The sequence below is a fragment of the Lucilia cuprina genome, chromosome 3 (genome assembly GCF_022045245.1).
Source record: "Lucilia cuprina isolate Lc7/37 chromosome 3, ASM2204524v1, whole genome shotgun sequence".
Lineage (NCBI taxonomy): Eukaryota > Metazoa > Arthropoda > Insecta > Diptera > Calliphoridae > Lucilia > Lucilia cuprina.
In genome coordinates this window covers 13,722,529-13,743,597 of record NC_060951.1, presented here as the reverse complement: position 1 = coordinate 13,743,597, position 21,069 = coordinate 13,722,529, and the positions used below count along the sequence as shown (strand labels likewise).

The 21,069-nt window shown below is 27.9% G+C and overlaps 1 protein-coding gene across 1 annotated transcript in view; it reads left to right on the top strand.

Annotated features, from left to right (window-relative positions):
* Positions 1 to 4,235: 4,235 nt before the first annotated feature.
* The window catches only part of LOC111685485 (ceramide synthase 6), a 28,580-nt gene continuing 11,746 nt past the window's right edge, over positions 4,236 to 21,069 (top strand). The window contains exons 1-5 of the mRNA XM_046946415.1: positions 4,236 to 4,534; positions 10,421 to 10,541; positions 11,170 to 11,391; positions 12,994 to 13,215; positions 18,047 to 18,162. Coding sequence (XP_046802371.1) covers positions 4,350 to 4,534; positions 10,421 to 10,541; positions 11,170 to 11,391; positions 12,994 to 13,215; positions 18,047 to 18,162 — 866 coding nt within the window. The 5' untranslated portion in view covers positions 4,236 to 4,349. The remainder of the gene's footprint in view (positions 4,535 to 10,420; positions 10,542 to 11,169; positions 11,392 to 12,993; positions 13,216 to 18,046; positions 18,163 to 21,069) is intronic.

Sequence of the window (21,069 nt, the reverse complement as noted above, 5' to 3'; positions counted from 1 at the left end):
CACCTTGAGTGGCAATAAAAAGAGAGGGAATTTTTATTGCGAAAGAAGAAGAGAAAACAAATCAACTATAGGAAAATTTGTACATATGTAGTCATGGCGAAACTAATAAGGTGAAGTCCAAGGTATATTAATTTTATAAGGTAAAGTCATCGGCGAATTCAGAATACCGAGCGAATTGGTTATATTTTTTTATATGTAGTTTGACATTGTGCCTGCACTTGAAGGCGAATTGGCTGTCAGGGAAAAATGTCAAAAACAGCTGACAAATAAATCAAAGCGAATTTTTGTTAAACAAAAAATGTTTATAAATTTGAATCTGTTTGTAATTTAATTTGATGTTTTTAAAAATAAAACTAATTTCGTGTAGTATTATTATTGGTTTTAAAACATAAACGAATTTAACAGCATAAATTTTGTCTTTAAATAACGTTTTCAAAAGGATTGAAAGCAAACAAACAAAGCAAAATATTTCAGCAAAAATTCTACAAATGAGCTGTCACCAATTATTGTCATTTATATAAAATTATAAATAAAGATTAAAAACTCAAAAATATACCGTAATCACACAATTTCACTTTAATCACAAATTTGACATTAACAAAATGAAAACAAAGTTTGACATTTACAAAATGTAAACAAAGTTTGACATTAATTCTACACCACGGCGAAAAATGAACATAGTAGCAAAAAACGATCAGCTGTTCTGATAACACTACCTTATAATTAATATATCTTGGTGAAGTCATTTCAACAGCTGATTGTTTTTTTGTCCACGGAAATTTAGCCCGAAGCTGTTAAACTCCATATAAAAAAATTCTCTCAAACCCGACGCTGTCAAATTACATATATAAAAAATTTCATGAATTCGCCGCAAAATGAAATGACTTCACCTTATAGTATATTCGCCTTGTATGTAGGCAAACAAACTGCTAAATAATTTGTTAAAGCCAGGAAACATTAAATTTGAAATTTCAAAATTTAAACTTAAAATACCCAAGCATTTTTATAAAAAAAAACAAATAAACCTGCAAAAGGTACTTCAACCCAACAACATTCCAACGAGTGAGAAGTAGGGTTCTATAGTTGAAACGAAAAGTCCACTTTTCGACTTTTTTCATTTAATTAAAAGTTGACTTTTAGACTTTTCAAGTATTTTATAAATAGTCGACTTTTTGACTTTTTTCGACTTTTAAATTTTTTCGATTTTTTGACTATTTTCGACTTCTTTCGACTTTTTTCCGACTATTTTTTGACTTTTTTCAAGTCTTTCCGACTATTTTAGAGTTTTTGACTTTTTCCACTTTTTTAAAATTTTCGACTATTTTTGACTTGTTTCTACAATTTTCGAGTTTTTGACATTATCCGACTTTTCGATATATTCCACGTTTTTTGTTCGATTATTCGAAAGTCGATTTATAGAACCCTAGTGAGAAGCTGCTTTCTAGCACCAACTTCCCGCGTGAAATTTCAATTCCAAACACAGGTGCCCGAACAGTAGTTTAGAGCCCTGGTCTAGAATAGTAATTTACGGAATTTAAGTTCTAGGTTTCCTTTAATATTATAAAGGTAGTTTCTCTAAAATGAAATAGAGAAAATAAATAAAAGGAATTTGAGATATTGATTATAAATTCTTACCCGAAACACTTTCACGCCTGGACACTATACTGGCGGATAGGAAAGCCCTCATTATCAATACCAGCTCTCTGGACATTGCCTCTCTTTATCCATAAATCGTGCAGCCAAGTTATTAACACCTGAAATATAAACCTAAACCTTGAATTATATATACTTTTGTTTACATAATAATATTGTTCAATTAAACCTTAATTTAATTTATAATGTTTAAATGAATTGTTCTAAAAGTTTTATCATTTAAAATGATCGTCTAAAATAATAAGCGGCGGTAAGTAGGGAAAGGAAAGTTTGCATTTTATTCATAGCTACGTTTCAGCAGGAAGACAGACACAAAAAACTACTCGGTGCCTCTTTATCTTTTTATTTGGATTTCTTTAATAACTGGTATGGTAATTTTTAATTTTGAATAATTCAAAATATAAACATAGTTTTTCTCCGTTTAACGAAAAATTTTGAATATAAAAATGTAAACAATAAGACCTGGTTCACAATGGGAAACTTTTAATGAGAAATTTTTGATTTTGTGTGTGAGAGTAAGAGATGGTTGATTTTTCTTTCTCTTTCTTTCATACACAAAAATCAAAAGTTTCCTAGTGTGAACCAGGTCTAACAAACTTTGACAGCTACGTTAAACAGGCGAATTAAGAAAAAAATTATCAGCAGATTAAATATTTTTTTTTATATTTTTCATCTATTTTTGGTGAAATTTATTACATTAAAGTTGGTTGGTTTGAACAACTTAATTTTAATAACATATTATAAGCAGTTTAATAATATAAGTAATTTTACAATTTAAAATTTGTTTTTTAGACCTTAAACGAATTGTTTATTTAACAAAGCTCTAAAAGTCTTCATTCCCTAGTTATATTTAAAAGAATTAGCAATTTTTCAAACTCATTCCCTCTTATTTAATTCATACAATTAATTCTTAAAGCTTTCGATATAGTTGAATTAATTCTCTAATGAATTAATTCCTATAGAATGTTAAATTCAATATGAATGAATTGAATTAAAACAAGTAAGAGAGCTATATTCGGCTGTGCCGTATCTTATATTCCCTTCACCATAGTGTATTTTAAACATATTAGTTTTATAAATTTTTCCCGACTACATATACAAAATAAACAACGCAATAAAACCAACCTACATCCAAATATACGAACAGAATTCACAAAAACAATATACACAACTCAATGACGTCAACAGCATCCAAACATACAAAACGAAATACACAGCTGAAAAACCAAATACTTTTACACACACGTGTACATCTTTTTCTAATATGCTGTGTTGTTGTTGCTTATTTAACAAAGCATGAAAAAATATGATGTTTTTTGATGAAATTTTCAGAGGTTGTCTCGAATTTTTTATATCTTCGTTATTTACCGACCGATTTTGCTGATTTTAAATACCGATCTTCTCAAAAGCATGTCTAACAGAATTATTGAAGATTCGGATCTCGCCGATATCTGGGGTCCTCTAAAAACTGATTTCAACCGACAAACAGACGGACATGGCTTAATCGACTCCGCTATCTATAAGGATCCAGAATATATATACTTTGTAGGGTCGGAAAATTATATTATAGAAATTACAAACGGAATGAAAAACTTATATATACCCTTCTCACGAAGGTGAAGGTTATAATAAATTTCAAAAATTCCTAAAGATTTTTAAATTCCCTCTGAATGATAAACATTTTGTTTTAATTCAATCTATTACAAATTGAATTTAAAATTTTTTCAACCATTTAATTTGAAATATATTGAATGAAGATTTTGTTTTATAATTCAAAAGCATTCTGTATATTAAAAATTGAATTAAAATTTTTTTCTTTCATTCAATTTGTAATAGAAGGAATTAAAAAATGACAGTGATCATTCAATTGAATTCATTCCTATAAAGAATAAATTCTCTTAGGTATTAATTCAATGGAATATAAAGCCAAGGAATTAAGCTTAAGAATTTAAATTAAAAGAATGATTTTAACGAATGGTACATTCAGAAATTTAAAGCTGAATTAAAAATATAAGGGAATTAATTCCAAATAGAATTCATTCTTTCCAAGCTTTGTTGTTAAAATTAGTATGAAAGTATGGTGGGGCATTGTCGAGATATTTGTGCTTTATAAACATCAGCATAAACACAGTACCTTCCCACTATATTGGTGTAGGGTGTAAGTAATATTTAAACTCCAATATATTTCAAAACTTAGTTGATTGAGACACTAAATACTTTAAGCGTTTAAGTTTATTTTCAAACTATTTTTAATTTTGCAGCAGCCGTAAACACTTTGTCATCTCTGATCCAAGTTTAAGTACTCGATCGTTAAGCGCCTAACGCAGGTATGTTAATTAATCGAGTACTTAAACAATCTGTGTAGAATAATTTTTATGTAATTACTAATGTTTAACCTTAAGATTGACTCTAATTTTTTTGCTAGATATCGATATTTAAAATTCACCATATACAATTATTTTTGTTAAGTTTTTTGGTTTGTTTTTCTTTTCAACGAACCAGTTAAAATATGGCAACACTTTAGGGTAAGAACACTTTGTATCTGAGTCACCCCATGATTTAAAATTTACTTCCTAGTTAATTTAATTGCATTTATTATTCCCATCACGAATTAATCTGTACGCTAGGCTATGTTGAAAAGTAATCGTAAATAATTATCTAAGTGAAAAGTGATAAAGAAGTGATTTGTTCTAATAATGGAATACGTAAATAAATTTAGAAGCACATTTTGGTCAACTGATATATGGTTACCGCCAAATACAACATGGGACGATATTGCCCCTGGTTCTCGTCCAGACATAAATCATGCTGATTACACAGATCTTATATGGCCTCTACCTTTGGCCCTTCTAGTCATGTTAACAAGATATTCACTTGAAAGGTAAGTATTTCTAATACATGTTTTATATAAAAATAAAAGGTAATTATTTACATTAATACTCAATATCTAATATTACCGGTGTAATTCAGAGTAAATATTTTTGTATTAGAAAAGTTTTTTCATCTAGGATTCATGTGCATCGACACACCCAATAATTAAAATGTATGACAAAATTTACTAGAACCAAACTAAAGTATGTGGTTAAATATGTATGTATATACATATGTATGTACATATGCATGTATCATGAATTAGTACATATGTATGTATGTACATAAATATGTACATATCGCGCATTTGCAACAAAAGGGTCATAACTCAGAAAACAAAATGTTGCTGCAATTTTACAACTCTTCAAATAATAAGTTTGCATATATGAATCTATGTAGTAGATATTTATGTCATTTCTATTTGAGTTTAAGCCAAATTTATATTTTTATAAAAATATGCAGAAAAATATATATCTATACTCAGAGTGAACCGAGAAGCGTCCTTTTTTAGATTTTTGTGTATTAATATCGATTAATGTACTGAACATGAGAAAAATAAAAAAAATATTTTTTTTTACGAATGGTCCTCAGTTGTCTTTTAGCGATTGAAAATACTAACCTCAGTATAATTTGTTAAAATAAAATATTTCCAATTTTGAGCTTATTTCGGGAAAAATAATTTTTAAATTTTTGTAGAGTATTTTTGTCTCACAAAATGATTTTAAGTGGGTTGGAGATGCATATTATTTTCACTTTTTCGAAATAGGTATCAGAATTGACGTAATTTTTTGCGTATTGATAAAAATATTTAAAAAATAGCTTGGCATTTGGTTTGGTCCATTTCAGATTTTTTTGATTATTTTGAAGATTATATGTCACTTTTTACACTAATACACGTTTTGCGGACCTGAAATACAGATAGTTGAAGAATTTTTAAGACCCATTTCGATTTTTTTGAACATATTGTATTGGGTCAAGATTTTTAATCGCTGGTAGGGAACTGAGGCTCTTCAAAAAAAAATATTTTTTTATTTTTCTCGTGTTGAGTACAATAATACGCATCGATTGAGAGGTATTCCTACGAAAAAGTGGTCCAGGGGACATTCTAATGAACATACATATAGCTGCGTCCAAAATAATAGAAGTGCAGCTTACTTTTAAAGAGAAAACATTTTTGGAAAGTGTTAAAACTTAACTTAAAAGTAAAAAATAAAAAAGGAAATTTTTTATAGGTATAGCTTCCTTTTTTAATATTCACTCTTCTAAATCCTTATTCGAATATGACCTTGTAAATTATGAAAATATCGCAAGAAGAAATCTCATGATAATTTCATTTAAAGATTATTTGACTACTAAAAGAATTAAAGATTTTAAAATCTCTCATGAAACACACAAAACTGATAAGCGCATACTGCAAGGTTTAAAAATGAATCCTAAGAGCGTCCTAAAATAGTTAAACTGAGCCAAATTGTAGTTATTGGACATCATGACCAATATTCAATTAGTTCAAATCAAATGAAACATAATTGTTTGAAAAATAATTAATTTCAGACTATTGTCAAATATGAATTCAAAAAATAAGAATCTATCTATCTTGACGAAAAGGGTTGTAGGTTAACATATTACCCCAAGATATGTTATCATATTCCCAACAAACATATATGATAAAATGTTTGTGTAGGCGTTTGAAAACATTGATACAAAAATTATGAAACCTTGTGTATAACGCATTTTAGGTGTTTCATAACAAATTACTACATATATAAGGATAATAGTCTAAGACAAGCGACATTAAGCCCCTCAATGCAGGTGTCGAAAAGTTGTTAAGTTCTGGATGCTAAGATACCCAAATAAAAATAATGTTAACGTTATTAGAAATTATAAAGCAAATGGAATAAAAAAGCTAAAAATAATTAAAAATCTAACATTTTATTTTATTATTTTAAAAAACACTTCACCTTGCGTTCAAAATTTTTTATACAATTGTTTGAAAATATTAAAACTATTTATATGAAAAATGTGAAGTGAGGGGAAGGGATTCACAAAATAGCCACCTAAATTTTTCACTAAATTGCTATTCCAAGTTTAAAAAAGTTTTATTCCTATAATTGTGAACGCAACTGTACATACCTACCAGCAAAAACATGTTCATACCAAAAAAGATAAACACCATATTCATAAATGAATAATCAAATTATTGATGGTTTATTTTAGGAAAATATAAGTAATAAGCCTAAAAGAAACGACTAATATCTTTATGAATACTGGAGAACAACATATAAAAAACATTAAACGAATATTAGTTGCAAATGACAGATATATTGTAGGTACAGATATCTGTATGTATGTCTATGCAGATATATAGTGTATTTATACATATGTATAAACGAACATAGTATGTAGATATGGACATTGGAGTGTTTTAAATTTTAAAACATTTGTGTTAACATACATACATATGTACATATATATGTATATATATTAGATTATAAATATCATTATCTAAATAACTCTTTCGTTACAAATAGTATTTGTTAAAACACTAGTTAAAACATTAATATCAGTTGAAGTGACCAAATTTTTATTTAAAGATTTTATTAACACACACTTATATTCAGATTTGATAGTATTGTAATTTGAAAATTATTGACTAGTTCAATACTTTGTTCTACTGTGTAATATTATTTTGATCAAAATTAACTTTATATAACTGAATTGAATGAAAAAATCTATAAAATACAAATCAAGAATTTAAAAAAATTTACTATGTGTGTACATTTGTATGTTCTGTTTTTTTATAAAGATGAAATAGTGCACTAATTATCCCATCGAAACCTATGATTTAATTATTCTACAGTGAATCAATTAAGTAATTTGCCTATGTAAAATTTTATTAATTTTAAGAAAAAACTTTATCTGAACAGTTATTTATAGCAAAATAAAGCAATTTCTTTGTTGTATTTTTTAAAGAATATTTTATATATTAATACGAAATTTTTGATAAAATGTGAACCTATTGTTAATTTTCTAGGTCAATAAAGTATTTTGCTTTTTAGGTTTTTTGTTATTTTTTAATATTGCTGCATTATTTTATAAAATTTAATATTTTTATTACACCTATATATTAGAATAACATTTTTGGATATTTTAGTAGTGGAACGACATTTCTTAACCGATTTATTATCCTATATACCTATAAGAATTTATCAATAATTGATTTAACATTAAATCTATCGTTTCTTTGATTAAATTTCGAAAATAATAAGTAACAAAAATAATCTAGGTTTTTGGTCATTTTGTATTGATAAAAAAAAACTACATTACGAAAACACCATCTATTTGGGGAGTTCTGTGTAAATTTTATTTAGAATTGTAGAATATTGACTCATATTCAATAAATCTAACACTAATAGCCACTCTAAGTATGGGGACATCACCATATACCACTATAGAACTATTACATGCTAAAATCCTGATTTTCAACCTCATATTTTAATTGCTTTATTTTATGATTAAGATATAGTAGGCATATTAGGATCTGGATAGTTATTCTTGATTTGGGTTCTAAATATTTATAAGTGTATGTATTGCTTTTGTTGACCTTTGGGGTATGATAACCACCTATATTTTAAAATATCTAAATTAGGTATTCTTCCTGTACTACACGACACTTTACTTTACATTGGTTCCATGCATTCTAAGGTCTGTTTAGAGGTCTAAATTTAAACATAGTGTTCCTCCTAGTTCGTATATGGATTTTGGAGAAGCTAAATCAAGAGTCCAATGATTTTCCTTGGATACAAGTTGCCTCCCTTTGGCTGTTCAAGATTTTGAAGCACCACTCAGTGCGTTTTTTCTAATAATTCTTTGGATCATTTCATCAATTATTCTATTTTATAATTTTTAATGTTATTGATTAAACATCTCATAATTATATTTCATTGTTTTATATTTTAAAATATGTAATGCAGAAAAAAATTTATTAAAAATTTAAACTTCATATCCAGATTTGATATACAAGTAAATCAAATTATAAGTAACACAAAGTAAAGCACACAACATTGGTACCGAGTACTCTGAAAATTTTCTGTGGGGTTTTTAGAAATCAAAACTAATTTTTTATATCGAAATACTTAACTCTCGACCTTTTAACAATAAAGGAATAAATTCCAAAAAGTAATTAAAAAATAATTTGAAAAACCCAACGAATTTAACCGGAATTCTCAATATGCAAAATACTTTATTAAAGTGCAAATTATGATGGAAAATAATAAAATGCAACAACAAATGCACAAAAATTTGTATTTTAATATTTTTTCTTGGTTTTACCATTTTACACAATCTCTATTTTTAATTGGAAAACATAAATTTACTTTTTACCTTTTTTTCGAATTTTATGTATGAATAGAGAACAAAATTCTTTCAAAAAAAGGTAGGCAAAAAACTTAGTTGATTCACTGTATGTGTAAATAGTTTTATTTGATTAAGATTTAAGAAATTGATTATCATTTCTTGTAGTACAAAAAGTATTTTTAAAAATCTATGATTATATTTCCGCAATGAGCGCAAAGTTATATTTTTTTAAATCTGTGTACTTTGGAAGAATAAAGAAGTTTTTAGGGAACCGAGTACAGATGTGTGCCGTTTGCCATTTGCGTTTCTGTTAAAATGCTATAGACCAAAAACGGTGGAGTCTATAGTAATACTTTTGTTTTTAAATCAAAGTAGAAATGCCATAAAAAGATATTTATTATAATAAAATGATCGAATTCTGAATAGTTCGTGTCCAAGTTCCCATAAAATGCACTCTACCAAAAATCACCGCGATGCTCTTATTCGTGACAGAATTAAAAGATCCATTTTCGAAAAATCTATTTAAAAAAATACAGATTTTTGTGAATAAATATCTCGTTAAATAGTTGAAGTGCAAATTCGGACGGACTATACGATTTTTAATACATGGGTTCTGCCACTGCAGTAGCATTGGTCCATTAATCCATTGGGCTAAGGGAAGTAGAGAGGGCTGGACAGTTGAATATGTGGTAGGTATCATGGGGACCCTGACCACATGCTGGGCATATATTTGGGACGGCACGGTCTATGCGGGACCAGCCTGTTGCTCTATACCGATCTCAGTCAGTTGCCAGAACAACTCTTGTTTTCCGCGGCAGGTTCTTCTCTATTTTTGCTATAGGCGGTGAGCAACCTCCAAGAACGACATTCATGTGGTAACCTGAAACCGCGGTATTGATGGCGTCTCTATGAATGTCGTTCAAAGCTGTTGTATAGGAACTCCGATCCAAGGGATCCTGCACATATCATCGTATGCTCGTATACTTGAAGGTTCTTTCTGACATGCCTTGGGAGAGCATAAAACTGGGTGATGTTACATACGCACCAGAATGACCCGATATTATCGGCCAACAGCTGTCAATCCCAGTAACAACTACAATGGACTATTTATTAAATTTTGTTTCTATACAAAGTATAGGTTGAGAAAATGCAACATATGTACATGAATAATACATAGTATATCAGAACCGAAATTTCAGAGTACTAACTTCGATAAGAACTTTACAGATGTTTATCTGCATTAATAAAATTGAATGAAATAAATTCACATAAAATGAGTTTATATGCATTTTAGTACATTAATATTATTTTTTTGTAAGTTGTAACTAACTAAATAAAAAATAAATATGAAATAATATATAATTTGTATCTCCGTAAAATGTCTGATTTTATATTTGGTAACAGCACCTTATAAAATGTCTTAAAAAATTTTGATTTTGTTAGCCTTTGTAATCAATAAAAAGAAATTTGTAAAATAAAACTTAACATCATTATAGCCTCAGGTATTTTAACAAATATTATTATTATTATTTTTTTTTTGTAGATTTTGGATTTCGCCCATCGGCAAATCACTTGGAATTAGAAGCACACGATCAAAAAAGGCACCAAATATTCCATTATTAGAAAAGGCGTATGAAAAATCGATTCGTCTGGATCATAAAAAGGTGAATATATAGTCCGTAAATTAAATACATATAACAAACAAAAATCGACACAATTCATCCAGCACTTTTGTCAAAAATAAATAAAAATTTTGTGAGAATCGAAGCGAATAAGCTTGTGCATATCACCAAAATGTACCATACTTAACAATGTACCAGCTCTTGACGGCAAACGCACGATTGTCGATTTTTTTATATGGTGTTTGACGAACGTGCGATTCATATAATTCTATATGCAAAAAATTTTAAACAATGAGCAGCTGGGCTAATAATGTCACCACGTATTCAGTACACCTTGCTGATGTATTGCACTATATTGAAAAAATTGTTAAAAATTGCGACCGAAAATAATAGACATATTTGAAATAAATTTTCTAAATTTAATTGAGCCAATGAAATCTATTCAAAAACAACTAGAACTATTGTAACAAATGAGCTATTTCCAAGCTTACCAAATTAAATAAAAAATCTTTGATTAAAAAAGCAGAAGAGTTCCGAAGGTCCCATTTTCGGCCTAGCCTTCTAGAACTACTTGAAAATATGTATATTAAAAAAATGTATTTTGATTTGTAAAAACAATTATTTCTTTGTTTCTGTTATTCTTGAAAACTTGTATGTATTTATTTTTTAGGTCGTTTCATTGTCTAAACAACTGGATTTAACAGAACGTCAAATTGAACGGTGGTGGAGATTGCGAAGGGCCCAAGATAAACCTTCAACATTAACAAAATTCTGTGAAAATACATGGAGATGTATATACTACACATATAGCTTTATATTTGGTGTTATCGTGTTGTGGGACAAGCCTTGGTTCTGGGATGTTAAAAGTTGTTGGTATGGATATCCACATCAGGTATGCAACAAATATCATTGTCGTATTTTTTGTATGTATTATTTATCTAAAAAATACCTAAAGTTTGTCAGAAATTAATACACTCCTATTCAGTAATTCGATTACGTTTTCGCATTCAGCGGAATCGTAAGAAAAATATAACAAAGTTGACAGAGATAACAGAGATAATTTCGATTTCAAAGAAATACACAATAATGGTGATTATATAAATATGTCGTCATCTAAAATACAAAAGGATGCAATAAAAAATTATACATTTTTACTACTACTACTACACAACTTTTTTAATGTTGGGATAAAATTTGTATAACAATAGTTTAAATTTTTTCTTCGAATTTGATGTAGTTAACATTCTCCTATCAACTTTAATTTTATTTTTTTTCTCTTGCAAAATTTAAAAAAAAAATGTTATTTAAATCCTGTTTTTCACAATGATAATTGATCAACAAAATATCATTGGTTATATGTAGTTTAGTATTCTTTCCGTATTATGTAGTGTCCATATTTATATTTACAAAAAAATCGACTATAAGTATAAGTCTGTAAACAATTACGTACCTAACACATTTTCGAAATATAAAATAATGATGTCAATCATCTTTAGCATTATAAAGAAATCGATTAATTTTTCAACATTTGATAATATAGAAAAATTTATAAAAATATTTATTTGTATTCTTTTGTTTATTAGATAACCTAATGTCATAAAAAATCAACCAAAAATAATATTTTTTTTATAAAACATATGTCCTATGTTTTCGGTTGAACGTACTGATCTTTGGTATATTGGTCTAAAGAAAAAACTAATACAATTTTCCATACATATTGAACATTAATTTGAACGAAAGCTATTATTTGAAATTTAGCGAAAGTTTTCAGATATTAACAATATGTAATTAACAGAGTTGGGGTAGTGCACTAAATTAGCGGTTTCCACTAAATGTAAGTGATAGTGCAAAATCTTTAGTGGTGAGTTTAAAAATGACAGCCTCACTAAGAAATAGTGAGTGTGGTACAAGAAAGTTTTTCACTAAAATTAATTTAGTGATAGTGATAACCCTTTTTTACATCTTAGTGCAAATCTTTTTTCTCCACTAACAGGATAAAAAATATAATCATTGACTAATATTCACTCAAATATATATCATTATATTAATTTAATTTGTACTGTTTTTTATACAATTTATTAACTTAATTAATTAACACTAATATTAAAGTAGTAACCAAATTAACAACAATGACTACCATAAATTTGCACAATTTTATGGTAGTGTAAAATTTTCACTACCGCTAATGGTAGCGGAAAAATTTTCACTACCACTAATTTTTTTAGTGGTAGTTAAAATAGGTTTCACTATCACTTTGTTTGTGCTAGTTAAAATATGTTTCACTACAACTATATTGATAAAAAATAGTGGACAATCAAAATTTCGTCAAAATAGTGGAATTTAGTGGAAACCCTAGTGCACTAAATATTTAATGCACTACCTCCAACTCTGGTAATTAAGGACAAACATTTAATTGTACTTGAGTTCATTTTATTTAGTTTATCTTATAATGGATACAATTGGCGATAAAAAAATATTTCATTATTTGTTTCAGTCAGTTTCCAGTGATATTTGGTGGTACTATATGATATCAATGGCCTTTTACTGGTCACTTACAGTTACTCAATTTGTTGATGTGAAAAGGAAAGATTTTTGGCAAATGTTTATTCACCACATGGTTACGCTTCTTCTTATGTCATTAAGTTGGATTTGTAACTTACATCGCGTTGGATCTTTAGTGTTAGTGATCCATGATTGTGCTGATATTTTCTTGGAAGTAAGTATTTTTCATCATTAATTTTCTCTTATATATCATATAAAAAAAAAACATTCAAGAAAAATTTAATTGGTAAAAAATAATCGTTTGTCCAAATAAGAAGAAAAGTGCCAACATAAGTAATTTTTGTCAAAATAGTCTGTGTACTGTTAAAAAAAACTAAACTTATTTAATATTTTAAGAGCGGGATTTAAAGTTGGCAATCAATAATCAGATTAGTTAAGCATAAAATAAATTTATTCTGATGTTAATCCCCATTGTTATTTTTGAATTCAAAATTAAACCTAGCTGTGTTGACATACAAAACAATAGAAAACGTCACTGTTATCTAAAGTACACTTAACGGCTCAGAATCAGTTTCGGTTAAAATATATCCGAGTGCCGTCTATGTGCTTATGTAAACCTTTTGCGCATACTATATGTCGCAAATTTCGTGATGAAATTTAACACAAGCCTGTTTAAAATTAATGAAGTCAGTCAATTATTTTAACAAGCCCCATTTAACTCTAAACTCGAACAAAGCTCTCGAGGTTATAACAAATTGTTTAATTAATTTGGAATTAAGCCCACTGGTGTAGGTTATCATATGGTCTATACCTTTTTACTTGTTTGTTTTAAAAATGAAATATATATATTTTTTGGAAATTAAATCAATGGAATATAAAGTAAAAAAGTTAAGCTTCTTAATCTTTAACACAGAGATCAATGTTTAGATTAACATATTGAAAATGGAAATTAAACCTTCATTTTTAAGTCGACAAATAGGATTTCAGATAACATAACGGATAAATGAAGGTGTTTTTAAAGGTCTCAAGACGACTTCACATTTGTATAAAGTAAACAGCAAAGGTTTCATTTGGAAAATGTTAAGTGCATATTTTGTATATTTTTTAAGCATATTTAAAGCGCATAAATCTTTTTTTCATTTTTATTTATATTTTACAAGGTTTTAGTAAGTTGGAATATATGTCCAAACAGACTTGACAGATTATGGTATTGGTATTTAGGTGCATTGTTTTTTATACTTTACTTTTAAGTGTGTATTAGACTGACCGGATCTTATGTGGGGAGAACAAAATGTCGGAATCTTGTTCGTCTTAACCCCACCAAATGAGCTATAACTCCAGAACAGCAAATAATAGAAACAAACATAGTATCTCAAAACGAAGCTAATATTGTACTTCAATTTATATTTAATACATAATTCTTGTAAAGCAGAGTTACAACAGATTTTGTCTCTAAAAACGTAACCTTGTCACGGTTAAATGTTGCTAGTAGGTAAATATTTTACATATTATTGTTAAATAACCATAATGTACATAGATTTGGTATTTCAAAAATATGTAGTTAGTTAATTTGAAAGGAGGATGTATACACATCAAATCCGCTCCTCAACCAGTGCCACGGGTGGGAATCGAACCCACCACCTCCGGTCTACCAGACTAGAAGACTAACCACTAACCTACCGGATATATATGTAAAACATAAAAATTGATTGAAAAACGTAAAAGTTATTAAAAATTTCTCAGGCCATTAACGTGTCTTAGAGCACTTGATTAGGAAATGTGGAAAAAATTTACTTATTTTGTAAAATATACTAATAAAAATATTTTATTACATAAAATATATTTATATTTACTCGAATATAACTTTATGTCCTTAAAAGATATCGTGAACCTGTTCTCAGCTTTGATCAAAATAAAATAATTTTTCACACTGCAATTACAAAACTCCATTTTTAGTTTTTTGTTAAATCTTTGTTAAACATTATTAACATACCAGGGGATGTATGGTAAATAGATTAGCGAATAAAACGATGAAAAAATAAGGTCAATACCTCTTATAGTTAAGCCGTCCCTATGATTTGAATTCTGAGAATTACGCGAAAAACTAATTTTTTTCTAATATTTTAGAAAATATATCCTAATTCTTTACTGTTATACATTTTAAATAAAATATTAACAGAATATTATTTCTCGGATAATATAAAATATGTCCCTGAAGTTATATATAAATCGGGAAATCCTAAGGCATAAATTACAAAAAATTTTTTTTCGCGAAATTTGCAGAATTCAAATCGCAGGTGCAGCTTTACTATAAGATGTATTAACCTAATTTTACTCTGGTGGTGCTTCAAAATTTTTAAGAAATGTTTAACAAAGATTAAAAAAACTGAAAATTGAGTTTTGTAACTGCCGTGTAAAGAATTATTTTATTTTGATCATAGCTGAGAACAGGTTCACGATATATTTTAAGGACAAAAAATTATATTTGAAAAAATATAATATTTTATGTAGTAAAGTAGTTTTATTACAATATTTTTCAATATAAGAACAATTTTTTCTACATTTCCTAATGACCTGGGGAATTTTTAATAACTTTTACATTTTTCAACTAATATACATCTTTTTGAATACCAAGCCTATGTATATTATGATTATTTAACAATTTGTAAAATATTTATCACATAATATCGAAATATACGAAGTATGCTCCTACCGCGACCAGGTCACGTTTTTGGAGACAAAATCTGTTGTAACTCTGCTTTGATTAAAGTAAAAAGAATTATGTATTAAATAAACATTTTGATGTACAATATTAGCTTCGTTTTGAGGTACTAAGTTTGTATCTATTATTTACAGTTCTTTAGTTATAGCTTTTTGGCTAAAAATTTGTATTTGTTCAAATTTTGACCGACGAGCGGCACGTGTTAACGTCTTTTTAACGAGCTCAAGTTTCGGCTATCTCAATATCTGGAAAGGGGAATAATTTTGTGGGGTTAAGACGAACAAGATTCCAATATCGACTTTTTAAGGTCAGGATATAAGTAATATTTATACCAACACCACTATAGTGGGGAGGGTATTATACGTTTGTGCTGATGTTTTTAACACACACAAATATTGGTCCAATACCCACCTTAAAATATACCGATCGATTGAAAATCATTTTGGAGTCGATTAAGACATGTCCGTCCGTCTGTCCGGCTGGCTGTCCATGTAAACCTTGTGCGCAAGGTACAGGCCCCATTTTCAATATAATTTGATGAAATTTAGACCAAGCATGTTTTTGGCACAGAGATGAAGCCTATTGAAAATGGTGGAAATCGGTCCATTATTTCACCTAGTCCCCATACAACCGTACCTCCCGATTTGGGTTTTTTATGCCATAATTACGTCAAATATACTATTATCTCTCTAAAAATTGACACAAATATGTTGTATATAAGTATAAATGACACTGCCCTCATTTGAACCTAGCCCCCCTTCAAAAAATTTCTTAAACATCTAAAATTGACTTGTAACCATTAGTATCGCAATGAAACTCAACAAAACTAACTGTTATTTAAAATTATATCCTTTTTCCAAATTTATCGACGATAGGCCCATGTTTGACCTATACTCCTATATAGAAAATTTTGTTTTTTATCAATAAATTGCTTAAATACTTTAGAATTAAGATAAAATTCAACATAAAAGTTGCTTTATAAAAAATAAAAATTTTAAAAATATACTCTATAGGGTATTATATCGTCGGCCATGCCCGACTACACTTTCCTACTTGTTTTTTATATTTCTTAAATTATGGGTATATCTGTAGTTACTATAGTTAACTTTTAAGTATATATAGTTATAGAGAGAATCCAATCAAATCAGATAGAAAATAAAAGTTTGAAAGTGTTCCTCAAATCAATGACTTTTTGATCGGATTGAGAAGAGTAACTCGCCGAATAATAATAAATGTTTTTAAACTGCATGTTCACGATCACACTTCATTTTATGAAAACAGATTTCTATGTTCTTCTTGTAAAAAATCTTTTCGGTACGAATTGGAAGAAATTGAAAAAAAGTTCAAGGAACTCTCTATTCCATTTTATTATGAATTCTTCCTCTGTACTTTCTCAATTGTTCTAATCTTTCCATACTATATTCGATCTCTTTGTTCTCATCTTTCCAGAATTTCTATAATTAAAATTAAGAATAATTATTAATTGTTAGTCTAAGCAATCAAAATGGCCAAACTAAGAGGCTCGATTTTAAAAATGAATCTCAAATAAATAAATAAATAAATAAATAAAAATAAAAGTATATACATAGTATTGCCAATAACTTTAAAATTCCTTTAAGTATAGGATAATTTTTTATTTCGTTTCAAAGCCAAAAATATTTTCTTTAAAAGCGTGTAAATAGAATAAAGGTTAAAGGTCAATTTTCGTAGTGTATAGTTTAATGTCAAATAAGTCGGGCAACCCCGTGTTAAAAATTATAAAAATGTAAACCCTCTTCTCCATTCTAGTGAAAATGTTTCGATTGAGACTTTTGTAGTTCAGGAATTATTAACCAAAATTTAATTTAAAGTATGGTTTTTATACAAAATCGTATGAAAAATTAAACAAGCTATTAGACATTAAAATATATATACACTATGACAGTTGACCTTTAACCTTTCGGAAGTAAAATATTCTTTAAATATGCTTTAAATCGAAATCAAAAATTATGTAATACTTTAAGTAGTTTCAGAAATATGTTCAATTATGTGTATGTACTTTTATAAAACTTTAACTTATTTTTCAATTTTTAAATCGCGATATTTTTACATTGGAATGAGCTTCCATCCGAAAAGTCAATGATATGTGGAACTTATTATATATTTATTATATGTGTGCGGTAAGTTTTATTAAAATCCGACGGCTGTCCGATTTCAACATGGATTGAATATATAGTTAGTTAAGTAAATTATTTTTTGTTAAATTTGTTTTAAAAATGTATTACAAATAAAAAGTCACAACTTATGTTAATTTCTTAACTATTACATTTTTTTTCATTTATAGGCAGCAAAATTGACGAAATACGCAAACTACCAAAAATTATGTGATATAATTTTTGGAATATTTACCGTTATATGGATTATTACCAGACTTGGTTTTTACCCCCGTATAATATACAGGTAATTTTTTATGTTAATAAAAACAATTGAGACGAAACACCAATTCCACTACTAAAATAAAAGTTTTTTATTTTAGTAGATATTTTATAAAAAGTTATACCGAAGTTAATCGCGAAATAGCTGGGCGAAAACATAAATACAATTTTTATGAAAATAAACTTGCGTATGTTTTCTGTTCCGAATTTTTTCACATAACAATAGTCTTTGGTAAAAAAGTAAAAAATAGAAAATTGGATTTTAAATCAATACAATAAATAAAAGTTTTAGGATTTTTTGAATATTCTTAATTACCATTACAGGACAAAATTTACTTCGATATTTGTTAAACTTATTTAAAAGTTATCTTAAACTAACTTATTCATGGATTCTTATATTAAATTTGGTGTTCGGCAAATCGAATTTTCATTTAAACTTAAAATTCAGCAAAATAAACACATTTTAAATGAAAAAGAGTTTGAAATGCCCTCAACTAAAGTATAACAAGTAGTCCGACTCTTTGACAGCAGTACTTAACTCTAAACATGTGTTAGTAAAAAAGTACCTAACTCTGAATATGTGTTAGTAATGTTTATGTGTTGGTGTTTTTTCAACATACAGGGTTTTATAAAAAACTAGCTATACCCAGTGTGCATTGCTACCCTATTACCATGTTTCCACTATCAGTTGAATTACCTAATTTGGTCTTTGAATGACGATAGCCAATTAACCCGTTTCTACGACACATTCGTAATTCGTTTTGACAGTTCATCGCCTATCGTACTTTTTTGATATCATTTGATGTTGAAAAGTGCCATGATACTCCCGAGTTTTATTTGATTCTCTTAAAACACTGTATAACATTGTTCAAATTTTAAATTTCAATAATGTCTAGCACATATTTACATTGTTCTTAAAAAATGGATCAACTAAAAGTTAAAAAATGGAATTTTGTTTAATTTATATATTTTTTTACACGATGGGTATGAAACAATAACAAAGTAAGATGGAAACAGCTGATTCACTGTTTTGTATGTGTTAACATAAAAATACGTCCCAGATCTAAAATTCTCTCTCAATGTGTGAATGTTTCATTACATATTGCGTTTAGACGATCCGTACTCTTGATAGATCATATTACTTGTGAGATCGTGTAACGCCGGCTTTAGTAGAATTAAAAAAGTATGTTTTGCAAATTACCTCATTTCGAAATGGAGTCTGAAACTGTTCTTATTTTCATCTTGATTGACATTTTATAATTATTTTTCTTAGAAATTAAAATTTTGCTGAATATTTGGCTTTTAGATCAACTCAATTTATATCTAATATATGTTTTGGGAACTCATGAAGTGCTCTAATTCAGCAGATTTTAAGTTTTTTTTTAAGGAGATGTAAACAATTCTCCGCTTCGGATTTTAAAGGCCTAGAAAGTTTTTATATACATGTAAGCATGGTAAAAATATCAAGGTAGTGTCATTCTCTCTTTTTGTCGCCATATTAACCTTCTGACGTTTGCTGGTATTTTATAAAATCGAGCTACCATACTCATTCCAAAAATACTACATATTTTGTTTATTGAAAAGTTAAATATAAAATAATTTCTCACAGAACTTTTTGAAAATATAACAAATAAAATCAAAATAATATAAAAAAGAAAGAAGCTAGCGCTAAAAACAAGAGACTAAGCACTAGTAATTACCAGTTTTAAGGGCCAGCTACCAACATACCAACACATTTATCGACCGCTAGCCGCTAAGCCGCTTAAATATATAATTTAAATATATAATTTAGCCCCTAATCACAGTACACTGGCCTGCGGACAACGATTTCCAGTTGTATCAGAATCAGAATTCTGACCCAACTCATAAAATCGATTTGGATAAAATTTGCACCATGGTTAGTACTATCTCATTAGCTCTATCGGCCAAGAACTGTCTATTATGGGACTATAAGCCCTTAAAGGAAATTGTGTAAGCTTTCATGTGCGCGCCAATAGTTGATAAGTTACATACACTCATTTGAATAAAACCCTGTATGACCAAAATGTTCAACTTTGACCCCCTCGAAGACCGGCAGTTCTTGACTGATAGAGCTGGGAATGTGTGTCCTACTATTCAATAGTACTAACCACGAAATTTCATCCAAATCGGAAGATATCGATTTTAAAAGATGGGTCACTTGATACGAAATTACCAATTTATACTTTTGTGTGTTTTAAATGAATCATTCTGTGTTACAAACGGAATGAGAAAATCTTATACGCTAATTTAATATCTATAAATTACACATAAAAATACAAAAGCCTTAAAATTGTTTCCCCTTTAACGTATATGGCAACGACTTTTTTATGTTTACAAAAAACAAATTTTAGAAAATACCAGCAAACTTCAAAAACTTTTTTGTGAGAGCGGAATGACACTACCTTCATATTTTTATCATGTAAGTAAGTTAATTTCTATAAAAAAAAACTTATTTAATTTTTATTGAAAGTTTATTTAGATATTTTAATTTAAAAGATAATGTATTAGTTACGAATTTTATTAGTTTTTAAAATTTTACAACTTTTAAGAACATCTTTGAACAACTTTTTAAATACAATTTTTAGAAAATCTCTTTTGAATGCAACTTTCGCTAACTCGCTTGTTTGTTTCTTCATTGTCTTTCTATTTTGGTACTTACTTACACAATGACTAATACAATTAATACAGTATAGACTTTACATATAAATAGATGCATATGTATAGATATGCAATAAATAAGTAGTCGAGATATATTGATATATTTTAATGGGAAGCTTTCCCATGATATTACATATAAATTAGGTTTTAATCATTTGGAAAACATTTGATTCAAAAGCCAAATATTTAGCAAATTTTAAATTTCTAGTAATATTAATAAAATGTCAATCAAGATAAAAATAAGTACAATTTC